The 18,441-nt window shown below is 25.6% G+C and overlaps 1 protein-coding gene across 1 annotated transcript in view; it reads left to right on the top strand.

Annotated features, from left to right (window-relative positions):
* Positions 1-4,031: 4,031 nt before the first annotated feature.
* The window catches only part of LOC122852033 (trichohyalin-like), a 30,784-nt gene continuing 16,374 nt past the window's right edge, over positions 4,032-18,441 (top strand). The window contains 5 exon segments of the mRNA XM_044151588.1: positions 4,032-6,960; positions 12,112-12,261; positions 13,279-13,375; positions 13,522-13,577; positions 16,232-16,297. Of these exon segments, the coding sequence (XP_044007523.1) occupies positions 6,172-6,960; positions 12,112-12,261; positions 13,279-13,375; positions 13,522-13,577; positions 16,232-16,297 (1,158 nt within the window). The 5' untranslated portion in view covers positions 4,032-6,171.

Below are 18,441 nucleotides of genomic sequence, written 5' to 3'. Positions count from 1 at the left end.
TCATTGATATTTACCAATATTTCCCTGATATTTTCTCATAATTGTCGGAGTTGTCTTTACATTCAGCGCTTTTTTCTTCAGATTTACTGATATTCTTTTATATTCATCGGTTTTTCTTTATATTCAGCGACTTTTTCTTCATATTTACTGATATTTTTCCATATATATCGTATTTTTCTTTATATTCAGTTACTTTTCTTCCATATTCACTGAAATTTCCCCATAATTATCGGATATTTCTTTATATTCAGCGATTTTTCTTCATATTCAGTAATTTTTCAGTAGTATTTACTAATATTTTCCATATTTATCGTATTTTTCTTTATATTCAGTAAGTTTTCCTTGATATTTACTGATATTTTCCTGATTTTTTTTCATAATTATGAGAGTTTTCTTTATATTTACCCCTTTTTATATTTACTGATGTTTTTCCATATTTATCGGTTTTTTCTTCATATTCAGCAATTTTTTCTTTATTTTCAGTAATTTTTCCTCTATATTTTTTCCTCGAAGTTTTTTCCTACATTTTTTTTTACATTTACTGATATTTTCCCATATGTATTGTATTTTTCTTCATATCCAGTGATTTTTCCTTCATATTTACTTATATTTTCCATATTTATCGGTTTTTTCTTTATATTCAGTAATTTTTCCTACATATTTACTGATATTTTCACATATTTATTGTTTTTTTCTTCATATTCAGTGATTTTTCTATATTTTCCTTCATATTAAATGATGTTCCCCATATTTATCGTATTTAGATTAAGGGACTTAGAAAATTTTCGGGGGGGGGGGGTCCAGATGAAAAGCGAAAACAATAGGAAATTAAAATTCCCTAAAAAGAAAAGGCTACATTGTCCGTCGTGTCGACTTTCGATTGGCCCTTGTAAAATAATGAATATGCTAAATAGCCGTAATATATCATCAGTCATCTCAATCCACTAAAAAGAAAAAAAAACGATTGAATAAACAAGAGTGAGAGAAAGAGAGTAAAAGGAAACCAGCTGATGGCACGATGATAATAATGATATTATTATTGTTATGACTGATGATATTAATCGAATGAATTGTGAGTGACGTTTAATTTTATAAATATAACATGTAAGTAGCTTATTTGTTATAACAATTCAAATATGAATTTAGTGTTTCAAGTATAAAAAACCAACACCAAATTGTTGCTAAAAGTCAACCAAGCCTATTAAATTCACTTTGCCCTTAAAAGTATTTTGAAATCAATGTGACAATCAATAAAATTAATTGTATCATCAATATAATTTTGTTATTGTTTTTATAATTGGACAATGGTATTTATTTATTTATTTACTTTATCAGAATTATCATGGCAACTGAGACATCACCAGCGTTGTCATCTGGAATCTTTGAAAGCCTTGGCCAAAAATCACATGTCACCATCATATTTAAGTAGTAATTTAAATTGTGATGATCAAAAAACATCGTTATCATCATCTTCATCCTTTGTTGTATTAGAAAAAGGTTCAATGGAATTTGAAGCTGCATCATTGGCTGATTATCAACAAATTCAAGATGACAATTGTTCAGGTAATAAAATTATATTTTTTGAATATATATTTATTTGATTGATTAATCACCAAATTGTATATAATGTAAAAAAATGGATAGGATTTACTAAATATCTGATGAAATAGTTTTCAAGTAAATAAAAAAATTTGTGGATTAATGATGACCATTCTATATTTCTATCGTAGAGACTGTATAGAAGAAAAATAAAATCAATTGATTTTTTTGCATCACTTTATTTTTATCTATTCAATAATGAACAAAAAATTTATCGTATAATTAATTTATATATTTTTAATTATTTGTTTTGTAAAAAAATCTAGGTAAATGCTAAAGCTGGTGAAATTTTAACAAGTCATGATTTGTTAAAAAAAAGTGTTAGACTTGCTGTGTCATTGAATAAACGATACAACTGCAAAACAGGTGATACAATTGCAATATCAAGCGGGAATAATTGTGATTTTTTTTATTGCCGTGTGTGCTGGTTTATTTAGAGAAGCTTGCATTGCACCAATAAATTCATTTTATTTAAAAAGTATATTTTCTTTTCTTTTTTCATTAAGTTTTAAATTAAGTAGCTAAATTTATTTGACTGTATATATATTTTCTAACAATTCCAGATGAAATTCATCACTGTCTCAATCTATCGAACCAAAAATAATTTTTGTATCTCAAAAAACATCAAAGCTAATTCACGATGTCATTAAAAATTCAAGTTGAAATATTGAAATAATACAATTTGAGCTGGGTACAATTAAATGAATCAATAATGATGAATGATATTATTGGTGGATCAAAAATATGGCCAGATGAATTTATTTATAAAGCAGAAATAATTAATAATCGATCATCCATGTGATATTGAAGTTGTAATTTTATGTTCATCTGATACAACTGGTTTGCCAAAAGGTGTCATGCTTTCACACAAAAATATGCTTGCAATAATTTCAGCAATGGAGTAAGTTATCAAATACATAATATACAACTTTCAATAATAATTCTATATGAATTGTTTTTAAATTTTAGATCTCCACAGTTTTGTGGAGATTTAAAAAATGGAACAGTTTTTATTGACTATGGCTATGGTTTAGCAATAATGTTATCAATAATATCACGTGGTTTAACTGTTGTATCTATGTCATTATTTGATCCACAATTATTTTGTCAAACAATACAAAAATATCGTATTAAATCAATTCCATTGGTTCCACCAATAATGTCTTTTTTAGCAAAACATCCAATGAAATAATAATTTATTAATATTAAAATTTATTCAAATATACTTACATAATTTAAATTTCTTGTTTTTTGACTGACAAAAAACTCAAAGAACAAGGTAATCGACTATTTGGTCTTCACAAATATGAAAATGATGTTAATTGTTACACAAAAGCCATTGCAAGTAACTATTTAACAAGTAAATCAATACGAAATAATTTACTATTGAATGATATTAAAAAAAAAAAAGATATTAGTCATAATGCATTAGATAAAAATTAAAATATATATAAAATATTTTTTACTGATTGTAATCATTTAAAAGCGCAATAACATTAGAAACCGATGATAACAGTAATGCAGATTTTTTTTTATCATTAGAAACTAATAGCTTAATAGAAAAATGAAAATATAATTTTCTAATGTTGATGAGTTGATAAACAATATCCTTGGTAACTTTGTCACGCAACATATGACATATTTTGAATATATTCTATACATAATCGATTCTGTATTATAAAATAGTCACGCTATACTGCGTCATATTAAAAACTCATCTCCTTGTATCTTAAATTTTGAATATTATATTCTTTAAATATTATATAATATATCAATTTATTTTCAATATCATTTGGTAATAATTATTTCGTGTCTATCTCCGTACATGTCAATTATGTTTCTTTTTTAAAAAAACCTCATTACGAAGCTTCACCTGTATCAGTGAAGAAGAAGTCGAGGTAAAGCTTTAGTCAGACATGCGAAATTCAATCAATGTGCAATCAGTGCTACATTTCCTTTTTCTCAAATAATATCATTAACAGATTCATATTGATCTACTTGTTTATATACAGAGTAACATATGAATTTTCAAAACCCATGCGTAAAAATTTATATGATATTATTATTCATAAGATGTATTGAATTTACAATACAATTGTATAATTTATTTATAAAAATATTTTTCTTCATGTTAATTAAAAAAGCAATGACTTCATTGATACAAAAAAAAAATCTATATATTGTATTTCCCAGTTTAATATATTTTTAGAATAAATCTGCAAAGTATATTTTTCATTGTAAAAATAAAGAATTGTCATGATATAGTATAAATTCACCATAGCATTTTTTTATTCTTGCATTTATATTGAAGTTTCAAGTGAGCTTATTGAACTTACCCTAAATCTGTGTGTTTGCTATCAGAGTGTTGGTACACCCCAGATGTATTTGTAAAAAAAAAATAGTAGTAGTAGAAGTAGTAGTAGTAGTACTAGTATAGTATTAAAGTTCAAGTAGGGGAAGACTGAAACAGTTCTATGCTCCCGGAATATGGGATACATGCGACAAAGAATAAAAAAAAATAGTCACATGGTATATAGGTAGTAATGACTAAAGCTTTGATGAAAAGTGAGAAAACGAATATATAGAAAATATGTGGTGGGTTCTAATGGGTATCGTCGCGATGTTGTATGCCTATGTGAATAAAGAGACATGCATTTTACAGCGCAGAATCGAGAATAGATTCGATACGGGTGGCCTCTGTTAAAAAAGCTCAAGTCCAATAACGAAACAAAGAAGGAGAGAAGAAATTTTTTTTTTTACCATCCAAGAAAATTTAACACTATACACGTTGCTGCTGCTGTGCTACTACTACTGGTGATGGTGTTGTTACTGATGATGTGTACTCGTTAAAAAATTGTGACTTAAAAACTAAAGTGCCAGTTTAGTTTCGTTAAAATTCATTCGTATTAATTTAAGACATTTAATTTCGTCGTGAATATGCCGTCAATTGAACTGAAACTGTTGTGTATTAATCAGCATTTTGACTTCCGGGTTAACTCACTATTTACTTCAAACAAAAATCATCAATATCATTGTCATTGTTATCAATATCGTCAGCATCATCACCATCATCAATGAATTAAATTTTTGTTATTTATTTAAAATAGTATGATAAATTGAATTTGATTTTGATTAGAAAAAAAAATTTTAAAAACTGTTAATTATTAATAATATATAGTATAAATGTTTGGAGTATTTAAGTGTAGTTTATTGTGATTATGCGTGTAAGAAAAGAGGAAGAAGGCAGTGGTGATTGTCGATGTGGTGGTGGCGGTGGTGTTTCATATATACAGTGATAATATAGTGCTGGTGGTGGTGGTAATTTAAAAGATCGATTCGGTAGTTGGCATATATATATGTCAAAAGGGAGAACTGTAAATTCATTTTTTATTCGGCAGAATTATTTCGTATAAAAATTTAGAAAATTTCAATGATAATTTAATTATTTAAACAAATTAATTCTAAATATAAATTAAAAAAAAAAAACAAGTGATTAAAATAATTTGTTATTACATGAAATGTAATTCAATATTTATGAAATTAAAAATCAAATACAAATGAGAAAAAAAAAATTTTAATTTGTGAAAAATAAAAATTAACAGTACAGTGTAGTTTATCGAGTGTGGGTAAAGAAGAAACGTAATAAGGGTCTCATTTTGGGTGTACCCTAAATCCATTATAAAAAAAAAAAAGAGGAAAAAGAGAACATCGACGTCATTCGTAAAAATTTATAATAGGGAGGCGCACATATCCAGAGTGAAAGATACTCCCTTACTTTTTCATTTTTTATTCAAACGTATTTTGGTGTTTGATTGAACGAAAAAAAGAAGAGGGTCAAAAATCGATCGTCCTGGATGAGAATAACTAAATTTTCTCTTCAGTTGTAGAGTGTAACTTGGTATTTGATTGTGTGAGAAGCAAAAATAGATACATCAGTGGTGCAGCGATAAAATTATTATTTATTTAAACTCATAAAAAATGTTTAATTAGTTGAGCATGTTTATTAAAACGTTACTCATCACTCAGGGACGAATAAAAAATTTTTTTCTCAACATAGCAAACATAATAAATGAATTATTATCATAGTTATAAATATAAGATTAAAAATAGAACAAAAAAATTTAAAAGAAATTATTCAATGATTATTTTATCTTCTAAATTTTCCGATAAATATAAAAAAGAAGATTCAGAATTGTATTGACAGTGTATCGATGCTAAAAGTTTAGTCGTATACACGTGAAAAGAAAGTCAATAAAATTGTCAAGATATTATGTTTTTCTGTCTTTGAATGACAGAACTAAGTGACTGACAAAAGAAAATCGACGAATGAATCAATTGAGCTTGGTGAGAATGCCATTGATGTCTGAAAGAATAAGCGATTGGAGCTGTAGTACTTTGAAGACGCGGGCCAGGCGCCGGTTAATATAAAAATATAACAAAAAAAAAGTTGAGATAAAAGATTAATATAGTGTTTGAGTTGTATGAGATTAAATTATAAAAAGTGAAAATTGCTAGAAAAGGATATTTTGATATTTAAAAAAAAAAAGTGGCTATATCATTTGGTACTAACAGATGATGTCCAGAGATCCTTACTCGTCGAGTGGTGTGGTTGGTCCAGGAGGTGGGACCAGATCACCACGAAGTGGTCGACGTGTAGGTGAATTGCCAACAGTTGATCGTAGCCCATCAAGAAGTTATGCAAGTGGTCGTGGAAGTCCACTTGGAGGACGTAAACGTGGTACAAGAAGTGGAAATAATTCACCTGAACATCTTAGCTACAGTACTTATCATCATCATCAATTAAATAGTCCATTTTATTCACGTGACGAAGAACTTGGTAGTCCAGTTATGCTTGAAGAACGTGGTAGAAGTATGTCCACTGGCGGTGGTGGACATCATCGTTCACGAAGTGCATCAAGACCAGCAATGTCTAGCTCAGCTGGTATATCAGCAAGATATACAAGTTTAGATCGTGCATCTGCTGGTATACTTGATCATGATCGAGAATTTGTACCAATACGTGAACCCAGTAGAGATCGTAGCAGGGATCGTGGTGGTCTTTATCTTGATGATGACATATATGGCTCAAGATCAGCTAGACAAAGTCCAAATCCTCATATGCTTCGTGATGGTGGATTATATATTGGTGAATTACAACATCAAAATAATGACTTACAAAGAGAACTTGGAAATTTAAAAAAAGAACTTGAATTAACAAATCAAAAACTTGGTAGTTCTATGCACAGTATTAAAACATTTTGGAGCCCAGAACTCAAGAAAGAAAGAGCACTTAGAAAAGAGGAAAGCACCAAGTATAGTCTTATTAATGAACAGCTGAAAATACTCAACTCAGAAAATCAGGTTGGTTTAATATTTTTTACTATATAAATACATAAGCATCAGTGATAAGTTTTAAGAATAATCAGACACTGGAGAAACATTTTGATTTACCGTCCATAAGTATTTTATTTACATAAAATTCATTTGATTATAGCTATTTCAGCTAACCACAGTCTTCTAAGAATGACTCAAAAATTAAATCTACTTAGTATTAATAATTTATTATGGATAATCTAGAAACTAAACTCTATATATGAAGAACTTCATAAGCATTTAGAAGCTTAAAGCTAAGTTCAATAAGACTTCAAACAATTTTTGATAACTGTAAAACTCGCAGAGCTCTTATTTTAGTTAGAAAATATGGTTGAAAGAATAATTTAGTGTAAAATTAGAATGATTCAGATAAAAAGCTCAAATCAAATTTAAAAAGTCGAAAATTTTCAGAGCCATATGGATTACAATTTTTCAATAATTATTGATAGATGTGGAATAGTATTTCCGATTCAAATTTTGTTCTCTGATTCATCCAGATACTTACAAGCTGACCTACGCTATCTACACTACTATAATTTATTTATACATATATATGTAGTACTTTGTAGTGTCAGGTCCATATAAATATATATTATGTATAGTAAGACTGACTGACATATCATCATGCGTTTCACGCAGGCGTTTAGGCGCTGACTTTTTTTTTCATTTTGTTTTTTCTATCTTATTTTCAACACGAATAGAATAACCGACATAATATATTACGTATATATACAGTACCATAAAACACACAGGCACGCATAGCTCATTCCACTTTAGTACACATGCATTATTAATTAACGAGCCAGTCACTGGCTTTAGTGGAAAATAAACTTCTTTTTATTTTTTTTGACCAATTATACACATGGTATTTTAAATTTTTCATATTCAATTTTATTAAATATTTTATAAAAAGTAAACAGTTAATAAAAAATTTCATTATAAAGTAGATATTTAAAAATAGAATTCTTTTTTTTGTTTCGAAATAATTTTAGTCTGTCGAATATATTGATTCGACATTTTCTGAAAAGTATATATTCTTTGAATTTTCACCCCTAGTTACATTTACATGTAGCAGCAAAAGTAGGTCGTAAATAAAGCTCGTGGACTTTTTCAGATTAAATATAATTTTTTTTTATTTCATGTCGATGAAAAAAAAAAAAATATATACATATATTAAAAAACAACAACAAGAAAAATATATGTACTTAATTTAAGCCAAGTTAATACCACTTTGGACAATAAATAATTCGTCTTCAGATGATACTATCGATTTATTCGTTTTTATAAAAAATGCAAATGATAATACTAAAAGTATAGCTAAAAAAAAAAAATAGTTTTAATTATAGTCAAAACATTTAAATAATAAATAATATTTTAATAATAGAAATATATATTAATTATTCAATAATTAAAATTAGTGATATCTGTGATATCGACAGCAAGATGTTCTATCTATGTCAAATTTAGGGCGATCAATATATCATCTGAGAAGATCATCAGAATAAATAAAATAGATATTTTTCATTTTTCTATTACATGTCAAATTACATGAATCTTTTGCAGCACTACTATTTATACAATGAAATTTTCAATTTACTTTTTATTCTGAAAGTATTATTATTATTATTATTATTATTATTATTATTATTATTATTTTTCTTTGAAAAATTAAATAGATATGTCATTTTTGATTGGAGAACAAAAGTTGTAATAAAATTTCATCTATCAGTGTACTAAAGATTGTCCTAGATAAATAAAAAGGTAGCTGATGTCAAGGTCTTCATAAATGACACTTGATAATTATATATATACTTTTCTATACCATCATGAAACACAATTTATATATCAAGAGTCTCATTCATATTTTTTGTTTTTCGATTTATACAAATATTCTACAAATAACTCACATTGATTATTTTCTTCATGAATAAACAAAGCATTCTTATATTGTTTGCCCAATAATTTATACAACAATACATTTATTCTTGGCAAGTTGAAAAACAAAATATGAAAAAACCATTTACACATTCATGCACCTATTTTAGAAAATACAATTATTATTTATTCAAAAAATCAAACTTATTTTAATTAAACAAATATAAACATATATATTTTCATTGAAGCAATTACACTATAAAATTATTTTATCGTTTATACAAACTTTTGAAAATAAAAAAAAAAAAATTTGATTAAAAAAAAGTTGAATTTCCTTTCACGTCAAAATTTGTTTGAAATGATTAATTGTACTTTTTTTTTGTTGAGAGATATTAAAACGAAATGAATTATATAAATTTAAATCATTCAACAATGTCGTTTGAAAAAAAAAAATTTCATGGTCATGTTTTGGCAAATTGACAGAAAGTTAATTGAACCCATCAAGCAAATCAGACTGGGATAAAGTCGAGTGATAATTGGAAAATATTAAAAAAAAAAAAATTTATTACTGAGAATTTAAAAGGCAAGTTGTATATTGTTATTGGCTAAATTCCATGTCATTATATGAATATATTTATAATTGTCATCAAATGATTATTGGATGTATAAGTTATACTCATATTTTTTGAAAATTCTATTATATTTTTTAGTCCATTATTTTCGATGTTATCAAGTGTTAAATTATTTTCATTTTCCACAACTTAAACCACACATTATTTTTGAATGGTTTTTCCTTTTTTTTTTCAGCTTTAATCCTTGAAATTTCTACTTCTCGTATATTTCTAGTACAAGAGCATGACTTTATACCAGGCAAAAAAAAAAAAATAGGTCAAATGGTGAGAAAGAGATGGCATGCTAAATAGAACACAGGTTTTATTGTACAAGCTAAAGTGAGATAGAAATAAACGGGAGTATTATCGAGCGGTTCGCTCCCTCTTTTCCGGCTACTATGTTTCCCTTGCCCCTTTGCCATACTAGTTTCTTCTTGAAACATTAAGCTATGTTTTGCTAGTACGCCGGTCAAAACTTCCTATATTATATGATAAATAATAAAAATAGTTTTCTATCACTGATTTTTTGAAACGACAATCCAGCAGGCACATTTTTATATAAAATAAAAATGTAAATATAAAAAAACTAAATGTATCTGAATATTAAATCAACATTAACCCAAAACTTTCAGCTAGAAATTTTACATTTATTTGTATTTTGAAACAAAAAAATAAATGTTGTAATGAAAATTCCGCAATAAAAAAAAATGTTTATTCAATTTTGAAGTTAACACAAAAAAATGGTTTTTAAAATTCAATGAAAATGTGTTAATTAAACATGTTAAATGAGTTAACTTTTTTTTTTTTCGCTATAATAAATTAACAAGTTTATATTAAATTTGAATTTAACATTTTTTTTTTTAAATTGATTTTTTATCATTTTTCGAGTTTTAAGAAAAATTCAAGCATTCCAAGCTTAATGTTAAATCTAACAGTATTTTTTCAATTATAATTATACTGTAATTTATAACTTGATGAAATGATTTTAATCAATTTTCAAATTAATTTGAGTAAATCAGATTAAGCGAAATTTTTAAATTTTCGCCAGTTTCCAGAAGAACAAGAGATCGATTCTCTTAGAGTACATTGACCTCAGGCTGTTTTACATTATATATACATAAAATATATGTACTCACGCAAGCATATATTACATGACTGCGAAAATAACTATGTACATGTATACACTTGGTCTGTTACCAACAACGACATTCATTTCTCAAAGACAAGAGTGTTGGCTCAAGAGGCTATTCAAACACGTGTCGCTGAACTACGTGCATTCGCATATTTTTTTTTTTCTTTTCTCAATTTATTTTGTCTTTTCTTTTCATCTTTTTTTTATAAAATTTTTTATACTTTTTTTAAAATTATTATTCTTTGTATTATTTTTTACACAAAATTTCAACATTAAAAACACATTACAATGCTCAATTCAAATAGCATATACATAAGTATAAGCTTATTTTTATTTGTCCCAATATTTTTCACATAAAATTTTCATATTTTTGAAAACCATTTGTATATAATATTATCGAATAAATATAACTTCCTGGCAATATGTTTCCATCGAGATATGATTGGTTACACTGAAACACCACTTGAAGCTGATAAAAAATTTTGATAAAAAAAATATAAACACAATGTTCTATGTTTTTGCTAAAAACAAGCATTAATCAGTAAATAATTATTTCAGCAAACAGATTATGATATGAAATATATATACATTCACGTATACACATGCATGCAGATTTTATTTTGTTAAGATTGCATGACGTTTATATTTAAAAAAAAAAAAAAAAAAGAATGCGATTAAGTACTTAATTTGACTTGGGGAATAAAAAATGTACAAACAAAAAAAAAAACAATAATGAATAATGGGTGTGGCTTTCGTATAGTTGAGATGACGTCACACTTACCAGTATAATGTATAGAGATGAGCCACATTTAACCGGGTCAAACATGATAGAATAACTTGTCGAATTAACCTGCAAGTTTTTAGCCCCTGATAAAGTCACACCTTATGTGATGTCATTGACACATTAATTAATCAGCTTTGTATTGATTATCGACACGATCAATACATCACATGCTTTGATGTTTCAATTAGATTTTCTGCAATACAGTGTTTATATATATATATCCATGTCGTAAATTGAAATCATTTTACTTGATATGCACTTATTGTCGTGATTTTATGTTTCAATATTATACGAGATAAGTTTTGATGCTAGATAAGGGAAGCATAGTTTTTAAATTGATGGAGGGCTTGAAATATTCATCGAGATTTCTTGGTATTACTTTGTAATGGCTCCGTATTTTTTCGTGAATCTCCGAAATTGGTCAGTTAAGAGAAAAATTTAAAGAAATATTATCATGATAAATTACCATTCAAGCAGCGTTTTTTTTTATTCGTTAACTTTTTAATTACATTTTTTTTTTTATGTTGAGATGCTCTTATCTTAGCAAAACATAAACACTATATTTTTATTAAAAAAGGAACTTTGCAATTGCAGTTTTCTATCAGGGAATTTTGACATAAAGTTTCTTATTTAAGTGGCTTGTAAAATAGTAATTGATAAATGATAATTTTAATAATACTTATCATAACTTAAGATAAATACCATTTAAATAAATAATTAAATTATTTTTATTTCAGAAACAAAGTATGATGGTTCGACAACTTGAAGAAGAACTTAGACTGAGAATGCGGGGACCAAGTGTTGAAATGCAACAACAAATGGAAGTACTTTACAACGAGAACGAGCATCTTACACGAGAAATAGCAATACTGAGAGACACCATAAAGGTAAGAAACTGACTCAAATTATTTATACTTATATTAATTTAATTGATTATGATATAAACTGTAAAAAAATTATTATCAACTAGAATTATTCATCTTTCTTCTCTTTAATTAGTGGGCAATTTTAAGATTTTCAATAACTTTTATATCATAAAGCTTTTTTTGATTTATAAAAATTATTATTGAAATTGACATATAAGAAGCAACTAGTCGTTTTGGCATAATGCCAGATAATGTAGATGTCGTTATCCTCATTCCTCACAACTCATTATCGTACATCCACAATTGTTGACCCCAGTTTTTGGCTTGTAGCCTTTTTTATTATATATACATATACACAGTTTTAGCAGTTGCTGCTATATATACAACTATAATTATTACTCTAAGAACATCATCAGCACATTGTTTGTCATTGTGACTAACTTGACCAAATAGCCAACGTTAATAATTTGTAAGTCAAGCTATCACCCAACTGTGCACTCCATCACGTTTCTAGCAGTTGTATATCCAAGTCAAGTCGTCGTGCTTTTTTTTCCTTTTTTTTTCAGCTCATTTGTTTAACTTGTTCAGCACGAATGAACCTTTTATACTTTTATTTTTTTTTCGTATCTTTCAATGTGTACATGTAAAATAAAACTGATAAAAAACATGCAAGTAAATTTTCAAAAAAATAGCATAATAATTTATTTATTTTGAAGTAAAAAAAATATAAGATAGCATATCACTGTATCGACATTGTGTCTTATTTAGAATTTATTTATAGTATAAAATAGTTTACACCAAGTTCTCTTTATTGACATAATTCTATTTTTGCACGATAATAATTATAATTATATTTCCGTCATCAACGGCAAGAACATAAATTCGTTATAGGTATATCTGGTGTCAAATTATAGACTATCTACTTATTTATCTTGGAACTTTATATTCCATATCAACAAAATAATAATATTCAATTTTTGTTTTTCATTTTTTCATTATTTTCACTATATATGTGCGTTTTTTTTGTTTTTTTTTCAGGAACTTGAATTACGAATTGAAACTCAGAAACAGACACTTCAAGCCCGCGATGATAGCATCAAAAAACTCCTTGAGATGCTTCAAAACAAAGGAATGGGTAAGATAACATTTATTAATTTTAAAAAAAGAAATCAACATTTTTATTAAAATTGAAATTATATATTTAATGAAAAATTAATTAGCATTTTTTATTATTTTATTTATCTTAACGAATCGGTAAGCATTATTATTAAATTGTTACAGGGAAAGAAGAAGAGAGGATCATGTTTCAACAGATGCAGTCATTGGCCCAAAAGCAGGTCCTTATAAATATTTTATTATTAATCGTATTATTTTATTATTATCATAATAATGCTCGTATCAATTATTATTTTAAATATTATTTATAATAAGTATATTTTATTTATTAACTTGAAAATCATATAAGACATTATTAATGAATTCATAATTATTATATATATATATTTTATATAAAATAATTATAAATATATATATTATACATAAAAAAATATATCGCGCGATGTTATATTCGTCAAGTTATTTATATAGATAATATTAACTATTAGTAAACCATCATAAACAAATATTTTTAAATTTTCATTATTGTTGTTCTATTGTAGACATTGATTTGATAATACGCTTTAGTTATATTATACCTCATTTATATATATACGCTATATTCATTCATTCGCTTCATTCAAAAATTTAATTCACACAAATGCATTCATATACATTTTTATTTAATCAAGAAGATAACAACTGTCATTTGCTTTGTCTGTACATTTAGAATTTTGGTTTTATATACTTTTTTTCTTTCGAAAAAACATATTTCTTTATATATTCTGTACTTGAAATATTACAATTCGCTCATACAAAATGAGAATGCTTTTTCCTTTTGTACTTTGTTCAAACAACGTGTAAGTACACTTGGATCTAATAATTTGTTATAATGATAAAGCAAAAACAAAAATATTAAAATTACATACAAAAAAATATTATAATCTACACGAAATAAAATTTCACTTCTTTTTTCTTCAAATACTATTATTGATTATTGAAAAAAAAAACAAAAAAAAAACGTATGCTTCTCTTGAACAAAATATTTTATTTATCTATTTTTATATATTTACTGTGAAATTTTTTTTCACAGTACTATTCATGTTTTAAAGGTTTTTTTTTATTTATTCTTTTATACAAATTAAATTTTTTGAATTATTTACTGCTTGTTTTTTGTTTTTTTTAATATCATTTCTTTAATTTTTCTTATGTAAATTTTGCACTATTAATGGCTACTCCAATAATTATTAATTTAGCATGCCAGTAGTAATATCGCCTCATTAGTGTTTATGCCTGAAAAATTTATTAAATAATAGTCCTCTTTTATCGCATATTATTGTATTTATGTAAAAAAATGCACTTATTCCTTGCAGTGGATAATTATTATCTGTCTTGATAACTATACTAAATTTTTTTTTATATTCCATCAACGAAATTGGATAGTTACATTTCGATCATGCAAATAATAATGCATAAAACAGAATTTAAAAAAGATGAAATTATTTCTGGCCCACTTTGATAAAAATTTTATAGATCCAATTGATATGTTTTTTTTTTTTTTTTCTATTTTCGATGAATAATTGATGATTTCTTTGAGAATTTTAAGTTGCTCCATTAATAAAATAATTTTTTTTCAAATACATATTATTCATGACTTTATGACTTAAAATTTTTTTCATTATAAAGCAATATATATATCTACCTACATCAAAGCTTAAAAATTTTGTAATTATTATTTTGGAGCAGATTAATTCTTCGACATAGAAAAAAATAAAAAAAACATTGCGCCATAGTCATTGCATTTTCATGAATGTGCTCGTAAATAGTTTTTAGGACTCATAAATTGAATTCACATAATTTATTTCAATAAATATAAATAAAAAAAAAAAAAACATAAACAAAACCAGGATTCATAAAATAATGAAATAATTAAAAACAATAATATATATAAAAATAGAAAAAAGAGAGTTCGAAAATTTAATATTATTTATTATTTTTCGGAATTATAATTGTTGTTGCTTGTGTGTGAATATATCCTCACACCGAAATTTTATAATCATTCAAAATAATTGTCAACTTGATGTTTCAAACACCAACTCTAAAAAAAATATATAGTTATTTCTTTTTTTAATCAATAAAAAAAAATGAAAAAAAAAAGAATTTATCAACAAACAATTCAACACCTTTTTTTTCTTAATTTAATCAAAAAAAACTTGACTAAATAGATATTTTTATATACAAGAGTTCGATTAATTTGTGTCGCTTATTATTATTCTCACACAAATTATTTTTTCGCTTGTTATTATTATTTATTTATTCATTTATTTAGTTATTTATTTATTTATTATTTACATTTTTATATATAAACATATACAAAAAAAAAAAAAAAAAACATGTATACAGAGATAGGCGTGAAATGAAAGGGTGTACCGGAAATACTCAATTAAATTAATGAAAAAAAAATATTATACAAATATACATTTGCGTTGAATGAACCGCTTTGAATGTTTAGGATGGTTTTAATTAAAAAATATTATTATTATTATTATTATTATTATTATTATTATCGTTATTATAAAAAACATTAGAATGTCCAATCCAAGGCATTGTGCCTGCATCTAGATTGCCCTGAGCCATCATCATCATAATTTATTATAATTATATGATTTATATATTATTTTTTATTTGATGAATTGCATTATAATATTTATATATAATGATTATCAGATATACTATTGATATATTAATGATAATTATTAATTACTAAAATTACATTAAATATATTAATCATCATAAAAATTTTATTTATTCATCATAAATTTTGTTTATCATCATCTTCATGATATCAACAACAACAACAACAAGTACCACAAAAATATACGTCTGTTGTCTCTAGGACAAACTCAAAAAATTATTGGCCATTGAAGAACGCGGACGACCAATTCGACGGAGGACCAAACAGGTACACTCGAAATAAATTCATGGCAATATTACACAAACAATTACACAACGTCAATGAAATAAAAAAAAAATCTCAATTATTACCGTGTTACAACATATATATTTTTTAAATATACAAAACAATTTGATCGGATTTATTTAACTATTTTTTTTTTGTCGTCAAAATTTATCAATAATTATTAATATAATAATTACTTCGATACAGTTTAGCTTCGTGTGATTAATTAATTTCAATTAAATTTTTACAAAAAAATTATTATGTCGATAATCACAAACGGTTACATATTTATCCACAGTTAACCAATTTGTTTTTATATATTTGATTGTACGGCATTTCAACATAAGTGTTCAGCACGAATGTTTATAGATACTACATGTCAACTCACAAAGTCATTATTTCCGTGGAAAATTATATTTTAATTATTACTGTAAATTTATTTGAAAGGGACGTTGTTTTTTTTTCTTGTTTCTCTGGATCACTTTATACAATTATATAGATGAAAAATTGCAGATTCTAAATATATTTGGGGCTTTTAGTATTTTTTTTAAACGTATGGAAATGTAAATTATTCAAGCTAGTTAAAAAGGGACCGGGAAGGCAAAGAAATGATCATGTGAGTTGACTTGAAATACCCCCTACATATAAACTTAAATGTGATTATTTTGATCAATTCAATTCTCACATCTTTTAACAAAAATATCTGAATTATACCCTTCACCTTCTTTTCACGCTCTTACGTAAGAATAGAAAAAAAATCATTATTTATAAATAACATTTTATTGGTATCAGGTTTTTTTTTTTCTAGAATCTTTCTCAACTTTTTTTTATTTCAATTAATTATCAACATGTATAAGACTGATTTCTTTTCAAATAATAACAATCGGTTTTTAATCGTTCTCTGGTAAAAAAAATTGGTATCACCTTTCTCTAATTTTAAATTCTATGATTTTTTTTTCAAAAATTTTGCCACTGATTCATACAATTTCTCTAAATTGAGTCGATTTTAGAGAAAATTCAAAAAAAATCGTGAAGAAAATGAAGAAAACATCGGAGAATTTTCTTCGTCAAGGTTTTCTGCAAAAAATGAATATAGAAAAAAGAAACACTAGTCATTACGTAAGAATCCTCATGCCCCTTGTCACCCCTTTTCTCTTGCTCTATTTCAAGTTGCTTAGATAGAGATTTGCTGGATCTCTATTCTCTCTTCCTTCCAAAAGCCTTTACATAATTTATGGATGGCCTTTTTATGAATCACGGCATGATTTTTTTTTGTTATTAACATTCAATAATAATAATTTTTTTTGTATTGAGAGCGCCTTTTATATGTTCACATATATTTATAAAAACAAGTCAAATGACATACATCTTTCATTCCTTGGCACTATTTATCTATACTTATTTACGCTGGATTATTATACTTATTTTATCACTGGATGTATATACACTATTTCCGTTCTTAAAAACTTATTTGTCAATATTTTATTTATTCTATATAAATGATTTACTGTTCGAAATACTATACAATTGAAAAATATATTTAAAAAATAAACCGGTAACTAATCATAACAACAAAATAGTAAATACTCACACATTATTTCTGTTTTTGTTCATATTTATTTTCAAATTATCTCTCATTTTAATTATTATTTAAATCACTCTTTATCTTGCTAAACAATTATCACACAAAAAAAATAAAATAAAAATTTATTATATTGATATTAATTTATATCAAAATGCATAATAATCGATTAGACATAAAATTTATAATAATAATTATTAAAATTTGTCTTAACTTATTCGATATAATTGTGCATCTTGAAAAATTCTCGTAGAGTCAGATCTTTGTCCATAGTGAACATAACTATCAGAGGAATTGTTGAATTAAAAAAAAACAAAAATGCTCTGATCGCTGGCAATTATAATTTTATATTGCGACAGCAGCATCATTATTATGTTTTTCAAAATTTTTTAAAAGAAATAATTTTAGTGAAATTTATAATATGTAACGAAATATATTTTAATTAAATAAATAACAAAAACTCCGCTGATTGCAACAATGGACAAAATGTCGGCCGTACGTCGCGGTGGGCGAAAGAACTGCGGCGTCGCCCGGCGTCAATATCAATCAACCAAGAGGAGTTCAT

Source organism: Aphidius gifuensis, linkage group LG3 (assembly GCF_014905175.1).
Source record: "Aphidius gifuensis isolate YNYX2018 linkage group LG3, ASM1490517v1, whole genome shotgun sequence".
Taxonomy (NCBI): Eukaryota; Metazoa; Arthropoda; class Insecta; order Hymenoptera; family Braconidae; genus Aphidius; species Aphidius gifuensis.
This window is presented reverse-complemented; position numbering and strand designations above follow the sequence as displayed.